The sequence below is a fragment of the Dendrobium catenatum genome, unplaced genomic scaffold (genome assembly GCF_001605985.2).
Source record: "Dendrobium catenatum unplaced genomic scaffold, ASM160598v2 original_scaffold_96786, whole genome shotgun sequence".
Lineage (NCBI taxonomy): Eukaryota > Viridiplantae > Streptophyta > Magnoliopsida > Asparagales > Orchidaceae > Dendrobium > Dendrobium catenatum.
This window is the reverse complement of record NW_021415225.1, coordinates 417,305-442,436: the sequence shown is the minus strand read 5'-3', so window position 1 is coordinate 442,436 and position 25,132 is coordinate 417,305. Positions and strand designations below refer to the sequence as shown.

The following is a 25,132-nucleotide window of genomic DNA, read 5'->3' as shown; positions in this document are numbered from 1 at the left end:
CCCGTACCCGGCCGGCCGGCCGGTTCGCGGTTCAACCGGTTGAACCGGCTGGTCCGTTTCGATTTTAAAAACGTTGCTATAAATATGAATTATTTAATTATTTAAAATAAATGATCTAATTTGACCTCAATAATTTATAAATGTAAAATAATAATATGAATTTAACATATAAATTATATATAAATATATAACATAAATTAAGAATAATTTATATTAAGCTTATTAATTCATTTGTAAGTTAATTTTTTGTTAAATTTAAATTAAATTTAAAGATTGAAAATATTTAATTTTAAAATTATATAAAATATTAGTAATTTGTGAATTCAATTTATTTTTTAATAGAAAATTTATATTATTATATGATTTTTATGTCATCTAAATTTTATTACGTCATCCGGTTTGACCCCGGTTCGACCGGTTGAACCGATTGAATTGAATCATGAACCACTCCTACCGGTTCAGTTTTCACAATCTTGTACTTTAGAGTTTAAGATTTTAATCAAAAATTTTTAAATTAAAGATGATTTATAATTAAATTTGATGAAACTCTAAAAAAACACTACCTTTCATCTTACAGCAAAGTATGTTTCTGCTAAATGTGTACCATCTCAATGAATAACTAAAAATCGTTCTTTGATTGCTTGTCATTTATTTGCCCTTCTCATTTACTTTAGAGTTTAAGTTTTTAATAAAAAAATTTTAAATTTAAGATGATTTATAATTAAATTTGATGAAAATCTAAAAAAACTAACTTTCATCTTGTAGCAGAGTATGTTTCTGCTAAATGTGTTCCATCTCAGTGAATAACAAAAGATCGTTCTTTGATTGCTTGTCATTTATTTGCCCTTCTCATTGATCTTTCCCCTCAAATTTAAGAGAAAACTTTGTAAAATGATGCTGAAACCATTTAATATTTTATGATATAGAAAATTTGCCATTAAAAAAGAAGCATAAAATTAAGTGTTACAAAAATGGGAATATTAAGGTGGATGAGTGGAGAATTGCCTTAGATGGTTTGGTCACATAAAACGGCGACCTTCAGATGATCCAGTTAGAAAAGTAGAGGTATTAAATTTAACTTATGTTAAGAAATATAGAGGTAGACCTAAAAAGATTTTGTTATAAAATATTAGAAATTATCTTTGTTTATTAGATTTAAACGATAATTTAACTTTTAAAAGAACACAATGGAGAAAAAGGATTCATGTAGCTGATCCCACGTAGTGAGACAAAGGCTTGATGTGTTGTTGTTGTGGGAAAAGGTTGGAATAGCTCCAATGGCATATAAGATTAGAGAGAGTGGTCGTAGATGGTTTGGTCACATAAAATATTGACCTCCTGACGATCCTGTTAGGAGAGTAGATGTATGTTAGATCTGGTCTATATTAAAAAGTGTACGTAGAGATAAAGATCAAGAAAGATATGATTCTAATGTATTACAAATGATTTTTTTTTTATTAGATTTAAATAAGAATTTGACTCTTAATATAACACAATAGATTAAAAGGATTAATGTAGTCAACTCCATATAGTGGGATAAAGACTTATTATTGTTGTTGTATTCTAAGAAAGAAAGAAAAGATGGAATATATGACCCTCTTCTTTACTACAGGGTTTGCCCAATCATATTGAGAGAAACCCCACCAATTTCTGATCAGAGAAATTGAAGCTGAGAACGACCTTTCTAGCTTTTATGGCAATTAGCAAAGCACGTCATTTCGCTAATCAGATTTTTCAATAAGCAAAGCCCAACAATTATATATTAGATAATTAAGATTAAGAGATGTTTGGACGGCTACAATTTTTTTATAAAATTATTATGAAAAAATAATAATTTTTTTTAAAAGTTGATATAGAAAGTAGATTTCTAATATAAAAATCTTTTAAAAGTAATAAAAAAATAATAATTAAATAAAAACTATAATTATTATTTAAAAAATAAAGATGAATGAAAATTATTCCAAATGAAATCGTACAGCTTAAACTGAAAGCTACAATGCAAATATTGATTGATTTCTTTTTTTTTTTGGGTACGTTCTCTTTACAAATAAAACAAATAAATTCGAAAAAGAATAACGTCACGCCAAATCTACAAAAAATATTTTTGCGGTGTTTTGTAAGCTTGTGATAACACTGATAAGTACCATAAAAAAAACGCCGGTTTATAATAATAAATATTCAATAAGTCAACAAATTGGTTGCCACAAATTAATCTTAAAGAGTTAAAGTAACCTTATCGGCAGGCGACAAATGCTTTGGTTTTCTTACAACTTTGTTTATTAAAACTGTTCAGTTTGAAAAAAAAAGGGTTAATTTAGGCTTTTATTTGAAATAACTTTCTTATTGATTCTTGAAATAACTTTCTAAAACAAAAATTGAAATTTTTATAATTGAAAGCTACTTTAAGAAGCAGTAAAAAAGTCATCTTTATTATTGCTTTCTAAATCAACTTTATAATGAAAAATCTCTAATTCAAAATTATTTTATATTGAAAATTGCTTTAGAAAAAAATTCTTAAGCAATCCTTTAATGAAAGCCGATTGAAATAATTGAGTTCTTTTCGTTCAAGTCTATATTATTGATACGTCATGCAAAAATTATCTTGATCGGGCACGAATCTCGAGGCAAAAAGCTAGTCGGAAACTTCAAAAATTAAATCCAGGAGCACCTGAACTCCGATTTCAACGAGCTTATAGTCAAACTGAGCGTCTCGGAAATACGAACCCAACGACACCAAATTCAGCCCAATCTTAGCCCAAATGGGTCCGAATCAAGGGACTGAAGAGTTGTTGGGAGGTTCAAACCACAATTTGAGTTGCCAAACTGTCTCCGATTTTAACAAGCTTATACTCGAATCGAACGGCTCGACGAGACGAATCCAACGAGCCCAAGATCACCAAATTACGACGTCATTAAGGCCTTCAAATGTCCAACGAACGGTGCATGATCAAAGGATTCGATATCGATCGTCCATTCAAACCACTCTCAATTCACCCCTGATCTCAAAACTATTTACGAGCTATGCCATCCCAGAAAAATTATAAATAGAACCCTCATTCTTCACAAAGGGGACTCAAGTGAAGAGAGAGAAGAAGAAGAGAAGAAGGAAGAGAAGAAGGAAGAGAAGGAAGAAGCTCCTCCTCGACCACCGCCGGAGCTCTTCCCGTCGCCTGAATACGCCGGAACTCTGCCTGATTTTCGGGAAACGACAGGATTCTGCAAAACTTTGTAAATTTGCTTCAAGTTGTAATATAATCGTCCCGATTTGTGGGACGAATCAGTTTCTTGTAATTTACAAAAACACTAGTGGAATTTTACAACTGGGCGAGGCCCCGTGGTTTTTTCCTTTTTTGGGTTTTTCACGTATAAATTCCAGTGTTCTTTCATTTTCCTGTTTGTGTGTTAAATATACGTGCAACGCTCGGACGCGAATTTACAAACTCTACCGCCGCGTATTTTCTAGCACGCAACAGTTATAATTGTGAAAATATAAATATCATCTAACACTTGCATGAAAGTTTGATCAAAATTGTAATCATTTTTTTAATTAATATAATGAAAATTAGATCATCTTCATCTTGACTTAAAAAACATCCATCTCAAAATCGATCAACTTCATGTTGACCATGAAAGTAGAGCTTCATGACTCTCCTTATGAATGCTATATTGCAAATAAACCTTTAACTATGATGATATCATTCAAGAATTGATAGTGAATCTTATAATTGATTTATTATTTTATTAGTTAGTAAAAAGTTTTCTTGATTCTACAAATCAATGAAGCATCAATTAAGCACACTCATAATACAAGTTAGCATATTAGTTCATTTACTTATTTTAATTTGCTACTCAAACTACATAATACAATACTCAATGTTAATGAGAATTCAAGTAATTTCATTAGTAAAATACATATTATAATTCAACCCAAAATGGGCTTAAACAAAAAATAAAAAAACTAATAGTTCTCTAGAATCATGATTTAAAATATTGCTTTCCTTCTCAAAGTCCTTGTTATTGAGCAAGGTCGAGTTATTGAAATAATATAAGCTAAAGTCTTGTCACACATGGTTGATGATCCCTTGATTCTTCTTGACATCTAAGTAAAAGTATGATTCCTTCTTGATCTTATTATTGTATTCCTCAAATTCAATGAACTCATTGATGATAGAGACTTTAAAAATTTTGAAGTAGACTTGGCCTTCTCTTTTTATATATGAATTTCTCAAAGACACTTCTAACTCGTCTATTTCAGCTTTTAGAAAAAAATAATGATTGAGCGAGTTCCTTCTAATAAATTTCGGACTTCTTGAAATTTTAGAACTTGACATTTTACTCTAAGTCATTCATCTTATTTTGAAACTTGACATTCTACTCAATTGTAGTTGAATTTTTTTTTTTTTTTGAAAAATTATAATTATTTGAAAATTATATTTAATAAATATTTAATTAAAAATGACCAAAATATCCTTATATTTAATACCATTAACTCAAATATTGGATATTAGGACTAAAAATATCCTATTTTAAAGAATTGAGGGACCAAATTGGTCCCACAAAAGAGTTAGGGATCATTTTGGTCTCTCACAAAGAGTTGAGAGACCATTTTTATCCTTTTAACAATTAATTTATAATCCTTGAAGTCTTTAAGTCAACTCAAACCTTCTTGGGATATTTTTTAAAAAGCATCTTTATTTTTGCTCGTAATCTAAAGCATTTTTCAAAAGAATATTCTTTTGTTTCAAAGTAACAAATATTCTTTCTTTTTCCTTAATGACTCACTCTATCTCACCATAATGACCTAAAATTATGATTTTGAAAATCTGAGCTAGAGTGTTGCGGTGTTGTACTTGAGAGCACGACGGCATTGAGAGCACTGGGGTGTAGTTGGTGACACTCCAACACTAAGCTCTTTGAAATTTGGGAATTAATTATTATAATCCTTGAAGTCTTTAAGTCAACTCAAACCTTCTTGGGATATTTTTTAAAAAGCATCTTTATTTTTGCTCGTAATCTAAAGCATTTTTCAAAAGAATATTCTTTTGTTTCAAAGTAACAAATATTCTCTCTTTTTCCTTAATGACTCACTCTAACTCACCATAATGACCTAAAAATATGATTTTGAAAATCTGAGCTAGTGTTGCGGTGTTGTACTTGAGAGCACGACGACATTGAGAGCACTGGGGTGTAGGGTTGGTGACACTCCAACACTAAGCTCTCTGAATGGGAATTAATTAATTTTTTCTGTGCCAAGAAGCTTTTCCATGATGCTAAGTTTGATGCAGCGAGCTCTATAGCGCTAGAAAGTTTGTGTCACGGCACTAGGTCAAAATAGTGATTTTTAAAATAATAAAATATCTCAATCCATTTATTGAACCCTATTACCCAACCATCACTCCCTCATTTTGTGTGCTTGACTGGGAGAGGAGAAAGAGTAAGGGGGAGAGAAGAAAGAGAATATGGTTCAATGCATTTCCATCCATCAAACTTATTGTGGAATTTCTTCTGATTGTGGTAGGTAACCTAATTCCTACCTTTGTTTTCAATGATTTTTTATTTCCTAATTTAATTCCTCTCAAAAGTGATAACAAATGCATTTTTATCCTAATTTATTTAGCTTTTATCATGTAACATTTTATATATGATATATGTGATTTTTATGGACACTCTAACTATTGTATTATTGAATTTCACAAATAAATTGATTGTTATGATTTTTTTTAAATAATGAATATTTTATTAATTATTATAAAATTCATAGCATTTCTTACATAATATTGTACTGCAAAAAAATGATACAATTGATATATGATGAATGTGATATTTACATATAAGCAAGGAAGGCTGATTGTAACAACTATCATTAATATGAGTTTGCTATTAAAATGTAATACCGGTACATGAGGATAGGCCGATAAACTTTCCTTAAAATAAAAGTTTGTGGTATAATAAGAGGGTGAGCCAATGGACTTTCCTTTAAATAAAAGATTTATGATGTGATATTGGTAGTAGCCTGTAACTGATGATCGAATTACATCAACATGACTCTATGTAGATTATTAAAAGTCACATATAATGATAATTAATTTACTGAATAAATGATAAGTGTGATGGATATGATTGATGACCAACTTGAAAATAATTGGGATTAAAGATGTTGAAAAACACCAAATTAAAGCTGGACTACATGTCTTGTTGAACTGTATATATTGATAGCAAATAACTGATTCATGCATGTCTTATTCATGTTTATACATATACAGTTTCATGGTTCTATAGGTTATATATTGTTATACCAGACATATATCAGCACTATTGATGTATAGCAAACTAATATGATTCACGTAAGTTCTTGATTCACCTCCTTAACAAATTGATAAAATTAAATGATTATAATATCAATATGTTGTTCCCTACAGTACTAATGTATTGATTATTGATGGATTTATGTTCTCACAAATGTTGGTTAGTTATGGATTTCAGCATAATGATTCTTATTTTTTATATTGATCATATTTATTTTTACTATTGATAACTGATAATTGATGATATTGAAAGTTATTGATTCTATAGACTGAGATGAGCATACATTTTGATTTTTCAATCTTGCATTGAAAGTATTGGTGAGTTCTGGGTTTATGTTGGGCTTTATAAGCTCATTATATGAATTTATTAATTTTAGGTCAGGGAGTGGGTCAGGGCTTTATGGAGTGAGGTTAATTGAGATCTACAAGTTTCTCCTTTTGTTAGCTTTATATTTTATTTATTCTTTTTCTAGTGAGAAGCTTGAGATAGATTATTAATTGTAATGATATCCTGGTTATTATAAATATTATTTTAAGGAATGAATATAGTTTTATATTTTGATGTATGTGATATATAGATTTTCTTTCATTATATATATCATAAAAGCTCTCGTCAAAAATTAAAAAGAAAAAAATAGATATTTATTTCAATTTAGATCTTATGGCCTAACATACAATGTCTATAAGTATAGCACAAGAAATTTTTTCAAGTCTTCCCTTCTTGTTTGGTCCATAGTTGGCCATAAAAGAAATATTTCCATGAATATAAAAAACTACCCATAATGAAAGATACGTGACAAATTCAAATAAAGTTCATAAAAAAAAATATTATTCAAATAAAGAATTAAAAACTTTAAAACATGTTCATTGGAGACTATCCAAGAAGAACAATCTCCTTGATAGAATCCTCAAAAGAATAATACACAGTCTAAATGTTCTTGTATATTCATAAACAACTTAGTGTCTCCTTTAGATAGCTACAATGCCTTCAACTTATTCTTCAAAATTACACTTGACCTAGTCCTAAACGATCCCTCCATGGTCAACTTTATAAATCATATTTATCATTCAATTATTTACTCCTTTTTCTAAGCATACATATTTTATATAGTTGGAGGAGTAAAATATAACACCCTTGTTAAAGGCTTAAATAGTAAACATAAACCTTAAGAAATCTAAGCTCCATTTCATCTTTTATTCTCACATTAAAGAAAAAAATCATACTAGTGAAGGAATTTGACATCACCTATGCCAGCATTAAGCAAGAAATATCAAAAATCTTAGCTACCTTGAGAAAGAAAAGAAATTTCATGTCAAATCAAGAATCTTCTCACCTAGTACTTCAATAGACCCTCAATATTTTAAAGGTGTAGAAAAGGATTCACTTGTAACTACACTTTTTTGTGCTCTTTGTAGCTCTCCAACAAATTACAACAACTTTTTAATGATATACTTCTTGATTTTCATGACTTTAAGATATGTGAGAAGGTTAAGGCTTCATTTTCAAATGGAACTCATGAATTATATATAGAACGAAGAAATCAGTATGTTGACCATCAATCAAAATCACATAATTGGTCATAATCATTGTGTATGATCATCAAAATTTTACTTTTATTCTTATGTTCTCTAATGATTTTTTTAAGAGGTAAGATAACTGCTAAACTCAATTAGTCATGGAATACTTTATATGAACTCAAATTATACTTGTTCAATTTAAGCCTTTTGTATATGATGTTACTTGTATTATTCAAATATATTTTTTCTTTTAGCACTGAGATCTAATAAAAATAAATATATATAAGAAATTAAAGAGCGAAAGACCAAGTTAAATTATTTACATCATTTTTGTGCTTGTATGACAATTTGGTAAAAATCCAAGGATATGAAAATTGAACCATACAACGAATCAGATGAGGATAAGTTAACGGTTTCATCGATTCGACCGATCGAACCAAGGTCCAACCGGATGACATAATAAATAATATTATTATTAATATTAAAAAAATTACATAATAATACAACAATCTAACATTGATTTTAGTAAATATTGGAATTAATTTATGCACATTTGATTGATTTCAGTTGCAGGAGGAAGGCTTTCGTGCGTGTTTGAGAGACGAAATGCACGAGGGACGGGATGTATAGCGTAGAGCAGACGGTTGAGGACATGAGGTAATCGATTCCCTAATAAATCTACGCCATTTGATCTTAGATGAGTGGTTGAAATTTTTGATTTTAAGAACTAACCAGTTCTACTAAAACCACATGATTTGGCAGTTATCCCTTAAATCAAAATTTTAATCGATTTTTTATTTGTTCAATGTCCACCCAATTTCTTCAGTTGCCCGGACCGGCCGCCGAACTAGTTCACGATTAAATCGGTTGAACAGCGCCAATCCAATCCAATTTTAAAATCTTAAGAAAATCTCATAATTTTCTCCCCTTTTTCATCTTAATTTTCACTCTTATAAATAAATTTATAGTGCAACTCACGAATAAATCTGAATAAAATACATTGTTTAGAGCTCCAAGATGAGAACTATTCTGCAAAATTTTATAGTTAACCTGACGCTCTGCTAGGGTTTCCTTGCTCTGCTAGGATTTCCTTCATGAGATCTCTTGTCGTCTTCCGCCGCCTCCTTCGAGGATGACTCCTCTGCTAGGATGTCCTCCTCCCATTTTCATCCCCTCTCTTCTTCATCTCCCCTCACTTCTCCTCTATCAGCTGAGCCATTAGATTGGAAGTCCCTCCTAGCCATTCAAGACCAGGTCTCCCAGGAGTTCACCAACTCCCTCTTGCATGTCCCCACCGAAAATGCTACAACCCATTTCACTAAAGCTCAATTCGCTACTGGTTCTCCTGAATGGTTGTTATCCCTAGTTGGCTAATCCATCAGGAGAAGACCATACTATGAAACCCTTCTCTCTGTCATAAAAAAAAAAAAAACTTGGTCGCTTAAAGGTGCCCTCACTCTCCTCACTCTTAATGATGGATTCTTCCTTCTGAAATTGATGGCGGTGGAAGACTACGAAATGGCTTGGTCTGGTAGACCTTAGTTTTTCTTCAGAAAACCCTTCATTTTGCAGAAGTGGTCACCGAATTTTGTCCCGAAGAGAGACAAATTCCCCTCAATCCCTCTCTAGATCAAAATAAAGAATATACCCCTATCGTCCGAGACACCGGAAGGAATCTCTAAAGTTGCTAACTGTGTGGGGATTCCCTTGGCGATTGAGGCTCTTAAGGCTACCAAAATCAAGCTGATGTTTGCCCGCATTTGTGTTCAAGTAAACAGTACCTCGCAGCTGTCATATGAAATTTACATTTCTGTTGAGGGTAAGATATTTTCTCTAAATATATTTTACGATTGGAAGCCAATAATTTTCCCTCATTGTAGATTCATCTCGCACTCCCCTAACCGATGTCCTAAGAATCCTTCCCCACCACCTGTCCAGCATCAATTGCGCCCCTCGCGGTCGCAATTCTAGCCGCAAGCTAAGGCCTTCTCAACCCCCTATTCTGAAACCTTCTATTCTGCCTACCCCCAATCCCCTCACCTCAGCCTACACCACTTTTCAACCCCCTAATCTCATTATTTCGAATCCCCCTACCCAACCTCTCATCCCTAATCTAAATTCCCCGTCGGAGGATCCCCCAAACATGTTATAGGGCTCCATGCTTCTGGTTCAAAAGCCATAGCTACTACCAACAAATTTGTTATTTTATCGGACAAACAGTACGTTGCTTCCTTCACCCTCTTTATTTGATATGCAAACAACTTCTTAAGAGGTCCCTCTCCCGACTACATGCAATAATATTATTAGTGATCATCATGACAAGGAATCTATTCCTTCTCAGCACAATACTTCCAACAGCCTTAGTCAGTAGCCACTTAATCAAAGTTGCAGACCCTCTAGAGCCAAAAGTGCCAAAAAGGTGTCCAACCACTCATCTAAATCTCAATGACCTTACCCCTTGTAGCTTACTGGAAAATAAGGGGGTATAATAGGCCAACCAAAGTTTTAACCTACAAGAACTTTGTTAAGAAGTTTAACTTGGATATGATTTTTATTCTTGAACCAAAAATCAACCCCAATTCTATCTCTGACCAATGGTTCATGTCCTCCCATTCCATCTTTCCTTATGAGGCTTCTTATGACAATTTTGCTCTTTCTAATCCAGGTCGTATATGGATTAAATGGAACTCCCAAAAAGTGATGTTTAAGCCTTTGTTTACTTCTATCCAGTTCATACAAGGTGTTATTCAATTGGGCGCCACTGTATTGCTTGCATCTTGGTTGTATATGCTTCTAACTCTATTGTTGAAAGATTTCTTCACAAATTTCTTCAGTTCGTCCAGTACTAAATCCAGTTCGTACAGACGAACTGCACTAAAAAAATCAGCTTTTTGAAGGGTTTTACATATCTCATATTGCAACAAATATTAACATGCATTGGGCAATCATGGGAGATTTCAATTGTTATAGACATTCGAGTGAAAAAGCTAGAGGCTCTCCTCCCCACAATAACAAATTGGTGGAGCTCAACAACCTGATTTTTAATATTGGTGCTCATGATTTAGCCTCAGTGGGGCATTTTTTCACTTGGTTTAACCAAAGAACTTACAACCCTATTCATATCAAACTGGATAGAGTTCTCATTAATGACATGTGGTGGAACACTTATCCTAGCTCATTCTACATTGTTGGCGACTCAAAAATCTCTGATCACTCTCCTATCATCCTTCAGTCAGGTCCTAGCCTCAGAAGTAAGCACCATTTTATGTACAAGAATTAATGACATAAGATCCCAGAATTCTGGGATAGGATTATATATATTTTCTCTCAATCGTCCTATGACAGTCCTATCTGATCTTTCAATTATAAAATCAAGACTCTCAAGAATCTTATTAAATCCAATAGATGGGCTTCCTCTAACAATCTGTTGAGTGAAATTGACTTTCTCAAGTCTAATCAAAATGACCAGCTTGCTCAAATCCAAAAGAATCATATGGACCTAGAGTTAAATATGGCTCTTAAAGCTAATAATCTTAAGCTTTCAAACAACCAATCCCTTTGGGTTGACTGGATCATACAAAGGGCCAAAGCCAAATGGCTTACCTCTGGGGAAGATAACCTTAAGTTTTCCTTTATTCAAAAATCAATCATAAGGACAATGCTAATGTGATTAATAGCATAACTTCTAATGGCATGTTTCTTACTTCTTACAAGGAAATCAACAATGAATCTATCACTTATTTTAAGGATATGTTTAACAAATCTTGCCACCCTATCCATGGCAATGTTATCCTTCCTGTTGGGGCCACTATTCCAGATCATCTCACCTCTAATCTTGTTGCTCCCGTTACTGTGGAGGAAATAAAAAATGTGGTTTTCTCTTCAACTCTTAATGCTGCCCCTGGTTCGGATGGCTATACATTTGAATTCTATAAATCTACTTTGAATGTGATTGATAAACAACTATGTGAAGCTATGTTGTCATTTTTTTCTACTGGTTTCATGCCTACGCTAAATCCATTGTTGTTAAATTGATCCCTAAGCATTCTCATGCTTCCAAGGTGACTGATTATAGGCCAATTGCACTTTGCAATTATCTATATAAGATCATTGCTAATATTTTTGCTAACATAATGAGAGATGTAATGCCTCAATATTGTTTATCCTAGCCGAGCTGGGTTCATTAAACATAGAATAATTTATCATAATATTCTCTTGGCAATGGACATTTTGGGGAGCTTCAATTTGAAAGCTAAGGAGAAAATTTTTGTGTGCAAAATTTGACATTGAAAAAGTTTTTGATTATGTTTCTAGAGAATTCTTCCTAGCTAGGCTCCTTGATAAAGGCTTCCCCACTACATTCATTACATGGATCAAAGGATGCATAACTGATATTCATTTCTCTGTGGCGATTAATGGTGCATTGGAAGGTTATTTTAATTTCACTTCTAGTCTCAAGAAGGGTTGCCCACTCTCCCCTTATCTTTTCTCGATTGTGATGGATGGTATTTCATCATGTTTCGAGGAAGCAGTGTCTAAGAAAGAATTCTATGGATTATATGCTGATGATTTGCTTGTTTTTTGTAAGGCTACTTTAGAAAATGCTCATAGTCTTAACAATATTATGTTCCATTTTGATGAGTTGTATGGTCTTCATATTAATGCTAAGAAAAAAACTATCTTTTTCTCCAATAATTGTATTCTACACACTCATATTTGCAGCATTCTCAATGTTTAGAAATCTCAAACCCCATAAAATACCTTGGTTTTTCTATTCACACCAAAAAGACCCATATGGCTGATTTTCAACCCCTCATTAAAAAAAAATTCGGTGCTCTGGAGGGTTGGAAAGCCAAGTCTCTTTCTTTGGCGGGCAAGTTACAATTTCTTGGATACACTATCTTCAATACCCTTGCATATTGGATCAGGGGATCTATTATACCTAAAGGCTGCTATAAGTTAATTAATAAAGCTTTCTCTAAATTTATTTTTTCTCGTGACATTTCTAAAAAGAAGCTTTGGTGGTCTGGAAAGACACATGTTTGCCTAAGAATTGTGGGAGAATTGGTCTCCCTACCATTGACTCTTTTTATCAAACTTATGGTTGTTCTATTATCTGAAGACTTCTTTATTCTAATAACCTGCTATTTACTTGGTAGAAAGGGAATTATCATTCTCATTGGTTGAAGCACTTTATGTGTGTCTCGGTGTACTGGAAGTTTCTGTGTTTTGTGGCCATTAAAATCAAGCAAAGCATCACACTCAAAGTCCATGCCAATAGCTCTTTATCCTTCCTATGGGATCCCTGGTGTAATGATCCGTCAATCATGGATTTGAGGGGTTCTCTGTCCTTAGAACCCAACTCTTTGAATGCCTCTCTATAGCAAGTTAGCAACTTTATACAAAATGGGCTTGGTCCATACCTTCTTCCCTCCCCAATGACATTATCCTTGCTATTCACAAGGTTCCTATAGCTACATTAGAAACTGGTTGTCTCTAGATGGGGTTGGACAACCCAAATGCTAGAACCTTTGCTAAGTAATATTTTTCCCATCATCCTAAGGTCAACTAGCATTCGTTTGTTTCAAAAAAGGGCTATGCTCTTAGATTTTCCTCTTATGCATGGTTAGCATTTAAATCTGGTTTAAAGAAGGTTATGACCCATGCTCATCAGGGTTTATTGGTTGACACTAAATGAAAATTCTACTATTTAGCCTCTGAATCTCACTCGCATCTTTTTTTGATTCAATTACTATTTTGTCATACTTAAGTATCTAATCCCATGTGGTGGTGTTTTTCTCATGAGACCAAACCTACTCCAAGCCTTTAATTTTATTGAGGAGCTTAATGTTGATAGGGAACCGCAATGTTTCTACTATCTTTTGATTAGTGCTACCATCTACTTCATATGAAAAGCTAGGAATGATAGAATATTTGGTAATGTCATTGAGTGCCAAACCTCTATTGCCAAGAAAATTAAAAGAGTTGTTTTATTCAAATCTAAAAATTGAAAGAATGGTTTTAGACTCAAGTAGTTTTTGTCTGAGCTCGATTGGTCTGGGCCGGTTTCCACTCTCTTGCTGATTTCCTTCTAGAATTCTATATATTTATGTGAGTTTCGCTGGAGAATTTTCTGCTACGATTGGAGCTGCTTTGTGGGTTTGTTCGGTGAATTATACAACATTTTTGCCCCTGGATGGCCGTACTAGCAACTAGGGGCAACTGCTTGGTGGGTTTTTTTGGAAAGGGCTATGATGACTGCTGCTCACACTATCTTTCCATAGGATGATCGTGCTGGCAACCAGGGGTTTTTCGTATCATCTATGATGAAGTTTTGATTGAGCTTTCATTCGGACTGCAACCTGGGTCCTTCTTTTGATGTTTTAGCCTTTTTGGGTTTTTTCTTACCGAATGTTTTTATCTTCTCATTTTGGGCTTTTGTTTTTTGGGTTACTACTGTTAGTTAGTTGCCTTCCCTCTTAACTAATTTGTTATAGCTCTCATTTTTTTTGGGTAAAATGCGGGCTTAGCCCTATTTAATTGAGTAAAAAAGAACAAGTTACATGCGTAAAAAGAAAAAAGAGAAAAATTGTGAGAAAGCTACACAGGCAGCAAGAAAGATGTCACCATAAAGGTGCAAAAAAATACATGTAAAGCCAAAAACTGAGGAAGAGCAAAAGATTAATGGCTCGGCTTTAGTAGATTGCCTCCGATAGACCGAAAAAGAAGTCCCTCGATTGCAAGAGTTGCTGATGTAGGATCCTGCACAAAGTGGTTTCTAGCAGCAAGAAGGAAAATCAATAGAACAGTGAACTGTTTTGTATTAACTTGAAAAACTATCGGTTCCAGCTTCTTCTCTACCTTAAGTAATTCTTACTGTACTCCAGCTATACTAAAAACAAGACAAGCAAATAAAAAGGCATCTGAGCACCAACGGCCTAAAGCAGCAAACAAAATGGAATATTCTAACTAACTGTCAGATTAGGATATAATGGTCCGCAGTCACACTTCCTTAAAGATGCTCCGCATCACGCGCCCCTTCTGCAAAAAGAATTGGTGGAGGATCCTCGATGGTGATGACTGCATCGTCAGGAGGAATATACTGAAACAAATCGGCAACATTGAAGGTATTAGGAGTATTGAAATCTGCTGGCAGCTCAACGACATAAGCATTGTCGTTGATGCACTTCGTTATCGGGAACGGCCCAAATTTCTGTCTGCTTAGCTTCGAATAGGTTCCCGTAGGTAGGCGCTCCTTCTTCATACGGACCATAACTAGATCTCCCGGTTTGAACACTTTCTTCCTCTAGTGAGCATCAGCATCCAGCTTATATTTGGCATTGACATTGGTCAGATTATGGCGGACCTTGAGGGAACCGCAATGTTTCTACTATCTTTTGATTAGTGCTACCATCTACTTCATATGGAAAGCTAGGAATGATAGAGTATTTGGTAATGTCATTGAGTGCCAAACCTCTATTGCCAAGAAAATTAAAAGAGCTATTTTATTCAAATCTAAAAACTGGAAGAATGGTTTTAGACTCAAGCAGTTTTTATCTAAGCTTGATTGGTCTGGGCCGGTTTCCACTCTCTTGCTGATTTCCTTCTAGAATTCTATATATTTCTGTGAGCCTGGGATGTTTTGTTGGAGAATTTTCTGTTACGATTGGAGCTGCTTTGTGGGTTTGTTCGGTGAATTATACAACATTTTTTCCCCTGGATGGCCGTACTGGAAACCAGGGGCAACTGCTTGGTGGGTTTTTTTTGGAAAGGGCTATGATGGCTGCTGCTCACACTATCTTCCCCTAGGATGATCGTGCTGGCAACCAGGGGTTTTTCGTATCATCTATGATGAAGTTTTGACTGAGCTTTCATTCGGACTGCAGCCTGAGTCCTTCTTTTGATGTTTTAGCCTTTTTGGGTTTTTCTTACCGAATGTTTTTATCTTCTCATTTTGGGCTTTTATTTTTTGGGTTACTGCTGTTAGTTAGTTGCCTTCACTCTTAACTAATTTGTTATATATCTCATTTTGTTTTTGGGTAAAATGCGGGCTTAGCCCAATTTCATTGAGTAAAAAAGAACAAGTTACATGTGTAAAAAGAAAAAAGAGCAAAATTGTGAGAAAGCTACACATGCAACAAGAAAGATGTCACCAGAAAGGTGCAAAAAAATACATGTAAAGCCAAAAAACGGAGGAAGAGCAAAAGATTAATGGCTCAGCTTTAGTAGATTACCTCCGATAGACCGAAAAAGAAGTCCCCCGGTCGCAAGAGTTGCCATCTAAGTAAATAGTTGCAAAAGTCATCGTCCTGGGGGAGAGGATAGCAATCCACCCATCATAGCCCCCAACAACCTCAAAAAAATAGAAATCCAACAAGCTTCGATAAGAATAGAAGAAGATCTGACAATAATAAAACCAAACTGGAAGCCAAGCCAGAGAAAGCGAGCTACAGAAGCTGATGGTAAACATCTCCATTTTTCCAGTTATGTATCTTAATAGCAATAGCCTTTTTTATTTGGATTTTCAAAGTTACCAGGCTCTTGTGGCAATTAGAAAATTTTCTATCATTCCTCTCTCTCCATATAGAGTATACAGTAGCCCAAAGCTTTAATAAATTGAAAAATAGCCTTTCCGAATTAAGAGGGTCATCAGCTTTTAAAAATTCCAAAATCTAGAGTAAATTTGGTCTCATAAGAAAGGTGTTAAGAGAAGGCAGCATTTCAGTGATAAGAAAGTGAGTGAAATCACATTAAAAAAGGAGATGAGAAAGAAATTCATGAGTATCCAAGCAGAAATGACATTTTGGGTCAACCAATATATTCCTTCTGATAAGATTGTATGCTATTTTTAATCCCCCAACCAGAGAGAGCCATCCAAAAATAGAATATCTCAAAGCATAATGCTTATGCCAAACAAATTCATGCCATGTCACCTCATTATCAAATTTATAAAAATCCTTCACAAAAGAAGCAAAGTAATGCTTACCATCAGCCCACACCAAAGACGGAACAGAACCATCCCTAAGAATAGGGATGGAACTTATAGCATTAGAAATTCCTTCATGACAGCCATTAAGAATAACCCACCCAGCTTCATTAAGCAGCAAATTAAGAGGAGCATTATCAGGGAAATGTTTGAGAAGGGATTGATGGTAATCAAAATCACTTATACTACGGCCACCACACCAATGATCCCATTTAAGAGAAACCATAGAGTTAACAGTAACTCTAAAATTCATATTTGGTTTAGCAAAGTTAGCAGAACTGCAAATGCTCTTCCACATGGAGGAGGAATAAGTAGGCAGAATTTTCTAAGGAGATTCATATTTAATAAAAAAACAATGCGACAGTAAGGCATCACCATTGTAAATCCTCAAAATAAGTGAACAATCAAAAGCATAACAGAGAGCTTGAAAAGATGGCAGTCCTAGACCACCAATAGCTTTAGGTTTACAGGTGTTGGCCCATGACACCATATTAAGTTTGTTTGCTGTGATGTCCCCAAAATAGAGGAACTTAGCAGATAATTTAGCAATTTGCTTACAACATCTTTAAGGTATGATGGCCCCTCGAATCCAGTAAGCAATAGAGTTCCAGATGGTGAAATGTAAATACTGAAGTCTACCAGCAAAAGAAAGGGATTTCGCTTTCCAACTCGAGAGCTTATTAGAAATTGTGTCAAGAAGAGAGGAGAAATCAGATATGAGGATTCTCTTAATGAAAATGGACATCCCCAAATAAATAAGCTTATGACAGAAATCCAGAATATTAAGAGAGTCATAAATATCCTTAACATGAGGATTGTTAGGTTGCATAATAATAGAGCTCTTATTCGGGTTGATAATGAGACCGGAAGAAGTAGCAAAAGTGGTAAGAATACCATTAAGGACATTGCAATTAGCAAGAGAGGCCTGTCCAAAAATTAGAGCATCATCAGCATAGAGAAGGTGAGAGAGAAGGAAACCATTAACATCCACCGGTTGAAAGGAGTTTCCCTGAATTTGATCATCAAGCAGACAAGATAGAGCATCCATGGTAAAGTAAAAAATGTAAGGACTAAGTGGACAACCTTGGCGCAGACCAACAGAGGAAGAAAAATAACCTTCAAGATTACCGTCGATGCAAATAGAGAAATTGACGTTATAAATACAGGCAGTCACCCATTGAATGAAAGTATGAGGGATTCCCTTTTGAGCCATTCTATGGAGGACAAATTCTCTAGAAAGAGTATCAAAAGCCTTTTTGATGTCCAATTTTACGCACATGTACCTAACATTGGTACATTTCTTAAATAGACCCAACATTTCTGCAGCCAATATGACATTATCAGTAGAGACCCTTTTGTTTATAAAACCTGCTTGAGCCGGATGAATAATCAAAGGCATGAAAATCTTAAGCCTTGTCACAAGAATTTTGGCTATAATTTTATACAAGGTATTGCAAAGTGAAATAGGTCTGAAGTCTGATATATAACTAACATGAGCAAATTTGGGAATTAGAGCAATGGCTGTGGCTTTTAAGCAGTTAGGAATGTAACCTTTGTTAAAAAAGGAAGAAACAACCTTACAGAGAGAAGGCCCAAGGATGTGCCATCCGGTCTTGTAAAAGTGGGAATTAAATCCATCGGGCCCAGGGGAGGAGGAAGACGCTCCCGAGAAGACAGCATGCTTGATTTCATCATAAGTAATCGGGCCAACCAAGAGAGATTTTAAGTTTTTCGGAACCTGCTTACCAACATGAAAAGAGGCAATCTCAGGGATGCTTGGGTTTGAAGGGTTGAGAAGTTTTTGGAAAGGCTGAATGATGGAGTTTTTGGCGTTAGCAGATGAGTCATGACTATTGTCCATCACAGAGAGAAGAGCAGAATTGTTAAAAGACCTCATTCTAATTCTAGAATAAAGAAACTTGAGATTGTCTTCATCATCTTTGAGCCATTTGACTTTTGCCCTTTGAGAGTTATAGCTCTCATTTGAAATGACCTCAAAAGTTTCAAAAAAAAAAAAAAAAAAAAAAAAAAAAAAAAAAAAAAAAAAAAAAGAACTATTCTGCATGTGATCTAATGTCTCCGGTACTATAAGACATCATCGCCTGAAATCTCGCGTCTAAAGCTGTTGTTGAGCCGGGCACAGCATTTGAAACGTCCACGCCTTAGCTAACAGAGCAAATATATATCGCATCTCCTGCAGTACAGCTTGATGAATGGATCCAGAAAACTTTTCCAAGGAAATATTGCATGTGCAACAGATCTGCACCCGTAATTAGCTTCATACAAACAGTCCGAGCCAACCGTTTTCTGCGTGAGAAAAATATTATTACCCAATTACCTGGAAATTAAAAAAATAATATTTACATTTTGTTTATTTATGAAAGTAATATCTAATTATAAATTGATACTGAATATTCATCTCATCAAACAACGAATTCTTATGCAATATTTAAATTAAAATTTTTTGGAAGCAAATTCATTATTATAGAGATTCCAATTTTATCAAATTTATAGTTGACTAAGGATTCGTTTGGAACAGCTTTCGTAGTGCTTCCTAAAATGACTTTCAAGTATAAAATTTTCTTATTCAAGAAATTCTTGTTTTAAAAGATGTTTTAGAAAGTAACAAAAAAGTTGTAGCAAATAAAGCCTAAATGTCTTGATGTGATAAGCTTAATTACAACAAAAGTGTTCTGATCGAAGTCCAAATGAGTTTAATTCAAAAACTTAAAGTGAAATTGCTTATATTAGTAATTGAAGGACTAAACAATCTCAAAATATTGCATGTTTATAATCAAAATGAGAGTCTCGACAAAAGGAATTCAACAAGCCTAAGGCTTCATTTTAGATGACTTTTTATTAGTTTTTAAAACAGAGTTTCAGTACAAAAATTCAAACTCTGTTTTAAAAAGCAATAAAAAAGTAGTCCCAAATGTGAAGGAACTTTTATTACGTCCTTTGACTGGACGTAGATCTACGTTCGGTCAAAGGATTGTTACTCGATTTTTGCTCGGTATTTGGTTGGTATTGCTAGGTGATAATAACGAGGAATACCACTATGGGAAGACCAATACCGAGTAATACCGAGCAATACCGAGTATTACCAAAAAATACCGAGTTTTTCTAGAAAAAACTATGTATTTTTTGGTATTACTCGGTATTGCTAGGTATTACTCGGTATTTTGTTTTCACATAATGATATTTTTCGTTATTATTGGTATTGCTCGGTATTTGCTTGGTATTTCTCATTTTTTGCCTGCGATCTTAGTGCCGGCCGAACATAGCTCTATGTACGTTCACCAAACCAAATAAAAGTTCCAAATGAAGCCTAACTGTTACAACCTAACCTAATATAACTCACAAACAAAATCATTCTTATCATGTTTAATAGCGACAGACCAAGCACAAAATCTAATCTCAAATTATGGGCAAAGAAAGAGTTGCCAATAGTGGTGCTCCTACTATTGATATTTCTCTTTCAGATCATCATGACCTGAAGAACTTAGTTCCAATTAATCCCTCACAAAATTATGAGTGTGCTTCTTCTGCCTCTAATACCCCTATTATTATTCCTAACTTAAACTAACATTTTTGTAACCCTCTTTTTTCATCTATTATCCCTTCACTTACTATGGGGGAATTAAATTGGTTGCTTTCTTCTTAAAAATTTGTTTTGCTTAACAATGTTTAAACATCTATGGTTTGTAGCCTCGAGCCCTTATGTTCAAGTTCAAGGGACCATTAATAATCATTCTAAGGGTGCCAAAAAGGTTTTAAACAGAACTCTAAGATTCATTGATTAAGACTAAAATTGTTGTTTGGAATATTCGTGGTTATAACAAACCTAATAAGGTTTTGATGAGCAAAAAATTTACTAGTTTTCATAAACTTGACTTACTTTGTATTTTGAAAGCTAAGATTCATAACATCTCTCTTTGTGATGCTTGATTTTTTTTCTTCTCACAAGGTCTTTGATATGGATAATACATGTAATAATGTTGGTTTGAGCTCTCCTAGTTGTATTTCAGTTAAGCAGAATACTTCCTATGGTAATTATATTTCTGTCTGCATGGATAGCCAATTCATTCATGGAAAAATTTGATTTAATGGTTATTTTTTCAGCTTTTTAACTTTCATTTATGTTTCTAAGTCTCCCTATGAAAGAGATTTACTTTGGCAACAACTTATTAGTCTTTGTGGTGATATTTCTAAACCTTGGGATATGTTAGATGATTTCAATTACTTCAGGTATCTTAATGACAGGGATGGGGGCACCCTATGGCTATAAGTAAGCTATGGACCTTTAATAACAAGATCTTTGTTAATGGACTTCATCATTTGGCATCTTCTGGTTTGTTTTACACATGATATAATCACAGGATTTATTATCCTATACATATTAAACTTGATAGGGTGTTGCTTAATGATTGTTGGCTCGAGCATTTTCCTATGTCATTTTATAAAGTTGAAACCCCTTTATATTGTGATCATTCCCCTTTAGTTTTAGATTTCAACATTCTTCTGCTTGCTAATTATAGATTCATGTTCAAAAACTTTTGGCTCAGATATCATTATTATTGAGATGCCCTCATTTCTTCTCTATGAAGTTCAATGGGGATCCTATTACAATTTGGTATAATATTATTTTTAATCTTAAAAGGAATATTGAATCTAAAGTCGATGCTGTGCGATGAAGATAGAATATCAATTTTGATACTGTTTTGTTTCTTCATCATCTATTTCTTATTTTTCTCTCTCAGTAGGTATAAAAATTGATATTCCATCTTTATCGCATAATATTGAACACAAATTTAAGATAATTATTGTATTTGAGCTAATTTATGTGCAACTTGATATTTAATATGTGGAGCCGATTTATACCTTTATACGCTATCAGCCATTCTTATCGCTTTGGCATCCTTCTGTATTATTGCCCAGTATTTAGTTTCTTAAAATAATTTCATTAATCTTTGTATGAATTAGCCAATGAAAATCTTTTTTGCAGTTTTTTTTTTTAATTTTTTATTTTAGGAAATCTTTTTGGAGTTTCATTAACATAGAATTACACCTCGCTCATAAGCCGACATTCTTTCTCTCTTTTTCACCCGCAGTCTGCATCGTCTCGCTTTCTGTGATCTCGCTGTCTGGCATTCAAAAAGCATCTGACCAAAATTTGCCTCGCCGAGAAGAAGAGAGAGAGAGAGAGAGAGATTTGCCGAAAAAAGGGATACATTTGTTAAAAAAGAGAATAGGATCCTTCCCTGGGAAGCCAGCGGATGAGCTCCGAGGTAGGGGCGGGGATGCAGATGTGGGAGAGGCTGCTCTTCTTGGATCCTCCTAGATAGCAAAACTTAATCGACGAGATGAAGGGCTATGCGGCGGCGGCAGGATCTAGTACAAAGCAGCGGCGATGGAAATGGCTTGCCCTGGCCGTCCTCATGCTTGTCTTCTTCTCGATGCTCGTCCCTCTATCCTTCCTTCTCGGCCTCCACAACGGCTTCCCCGTCGGTGCGTTGCCAGAATCTATTTTACTTTCTTTAACTTCCCCCTTCTTCTTGATCAGGATCGCAGGATTTTACCCGATACAATGCGATCCTGCTGGCGGGGCAGGCATTGGACGGCCGCGGGAAGATTTCCGCTGACTCCTATACTGTGCTGGCCGTACAAAACCTTTGGAAACTTAGTAAGCTTTTTCAGGTGTTTGGATGAGTACGCGTGCTGGATTTGGTATCTTCACGCATTAACTGGTTCAGAATCACCCGTGTCGTAATTGCGCTTTCATAACCTTGTTGTGGATCTTACGTTGTCAATAATTGCATTTTGCAGTTCTGAATTATCTGATCACTAATATAGCCTGGCTTTCTGACCTTATGCGCTTTTATAACTTTTGCAGGATGGTTGAGTGATGAGAGCTCACCGTTGGTGAGGAATTGTTTATGACATTTCATACATGATTATTTTGTTTGCTAAGATGGTGCTTTAATCATAAAAAATGTTTTAAAACCAGGATTCCTTTGAATTTGATGGCAATGGTATCATAGAGAAGAATTCATCAAAGGTGCGGCTCTCTCTTCACTGCTTTTTAAGGATCAGCTGTATGAAGTTCTATTTGAACACATGCTTGGAGTTTATTGTCTCAAGTTTTATGTTCTTTGGTTTTGTACAGGGTGATTCCAGGGTCGAGCAAATGTTGAGGAATTTTACACCATCTTTGCCAGAGGTATGACGTGTTTGAAACATGGGGTGTGATTTTCGTCTCTAGGCTTTCATATTTTCAAACTTAGTTTGTATTTGTAGACCATAATCTACAGGAGAACGTTTTTATGTTGAATTGGCTGCTGATGATGTCTTAACTCGAAAGGGAACTTACATTCAAGAACTCATAAGCATGCAATATTTCCTTAATTAGTATTCAAATTTTCTTGTTTTCTTATTACAAGGATAGTTATATTTTTTAACCAACAGCCCAATCGGTTTATATCATTCTCATCGTCTCTAAGATTGTTCTATACTTTGGATGTGTATTTTTTCTTCGAAGAGTGATTTTAATGCCTTATAACCTGATGTGCTCTATCTGCTTAACTTTTTAAAATAATATTTCATTTTTTATTTGATCTATTTGTTCCATTATCTAATAAGCTTGATTTTGCTTGTCTAGTAAGTGTTGGGCATGTTTTGTGTCCACATATTGGAATTTAATGCATTGTTGATGCACTTGATAGCTCTTTGTCTGATAACACTATTTCAATTTATTTATTATTATTATTTTTTATTTTTGAAGTTGAATATGGCTTCCAATACAAAGTAATTTCACCAGTCTCGCTAACGTCTATATGGGATGTGCCAATTTTGATAGCCATGTGATGTAGAACTAAATGCTTAAAATGAATTTAAAAGAATTTGCACGATTCCTTGATAGGAGCAAGTAAGATTATAACTATTAGCAAATTAAAACAATCAAATAAAACATAAGAGCGGTCACTTCCGTTTAGGCTAAGTTACATGCCAAGCACTTGGAGAATCAAAACAATTTAGAAATTCAATAACATGCAAGGAAATAACATTCAACAAAATCCCTAATCTAACAATTAGATTAGAAACATAGAAAGTACACTCAATCCTACATTTAAGCTCTGGCAATGGTGAAATAAAACCCTACGTTTACTAGGCTTTGGCAATGGCGAAACTCGACTCCTTGGGATTCATCATCACCTACAAGATTAGGGGATTAGAAAGGTGATTGAAGAGGGGGAGAAGTTCACCTTAGTCAAAGTCCGGAAACAAGTAGTCGATATGTTGAAGAAGTTTGTCGTAGGAGAGCTCGTATTCTGTGTCCCGGTCAGCCATCCATGCGAGAAGTCGCTGTTTTGACTTTGGGAAGGGTTGTATGACAAGGAGAGACTTCTTCAATGGTGCTATAGTGAAAATAGTCCAGCGGAAACTGCTGGACAGCAATTTGATTTTGTAAAACAGCAGCTTGGAAGCTTCAAGTTGCTGGAAGAACAATGATAGTTGCTGGAATTCTCTGGCTGCAGCCTTAGAAGGCAGAATACTCAATGTCCAATGGGATTTGGGGAGAGATTTGTGGAGGGAAGTTAGTATACGGGTCAGGGGAAGTTTCGGCCAGCAGGGAAAAGAGAGAGATGGGCTCAATTCCAAATTAGAATAAGGGATTTGGAAAGATTTAGAGACGTGGGGTTGAGGGGAAGCTCAGCCAATAGAGGTGGAGGGTATTGATTTCTTTCCAAGAGAGCAACTAGCAACATGGAAAGAATTCCCAAAGGAATTCAAGAGGGGGGGCTGGCGGTAATAGGAGAGAGGGAGGGGATGTGAGGGAATTAAAAGAGGTTTCCTAATTCATAATTAAGAAAAAGGAAAGATTTAATTAAATCCTTTCTCATTCAAAATTCAAATAGGAGTAATTAAGAAACCTTCCTAAAATAGATTTAGTAAATTAAGAAAGATTTTGAACTTAAAATCAATTGTATTTGAATTTAAAATCTATCCAACTTTGATTCAATCTAAATTAGGAAAGGAGATTTTAAATTAAAACATAAATAATAAGTAAAGGGGTAAAATGATATTTAATGTAAACATAATCATGTAAACATATTTATGTAATTTGATTCAATCTAAATTAGGAAAGGAGATGGCCGGCGGGGAAGGAGCTCGGGTGGGGGAAGATGAGGAGGAAATGTTTAAAGAATAAAGACCACGAACCCGGCCGTCTCCAAGGTTGGTGGGTGATGCGCAAATCTCCCTCTCCTATGGATCTCTCTCCATTAGAACTCACAAGTTCTCACAAAGCTCATGCAAGAGGAAA

The 25,132-nt window shown here is 34.5% G+C and overlaps 1 protein-coding gene across 2 annotated transcripts in view; it reads left to right on the top strand.

Moving 5' to 3' along the window:
• Positions 1-21,893: 21,893 nt before the first annotated feature.
• The window catches only part of LOC110109004 (probable galacturonosyltransferase 7), a 69,255-nt gene continuing 66,016 nt past the window's right edge, over positions 21,894-25,132 (top strand). The window contains exons 1-4 of one of the 2 annotated variants that reach the window (XM_020839895.2): positions 21,894-22,317; positions 22,703-22,731; positions 22,817-22,867; positions 22,976-23,029. In XM_020839895.2, coding sequence (XP_020695554.1) covers positions 22,173-22,317; positions 22,703-22,731; positions 22,817-22,867; positions 22,976-23,029 — 279 coding nt within the window. In that variant the 5' untranslated portion in view covers positions 21,894-22,172. The remainder of the gene's footprint in view (positions 22,318-22,702; positions 22,732-22,816; positions 22,868-22,975; positions 23,030-25,132) is intronic. The other variant, XM_020839893.2, reaches the window with a different exon arrangement.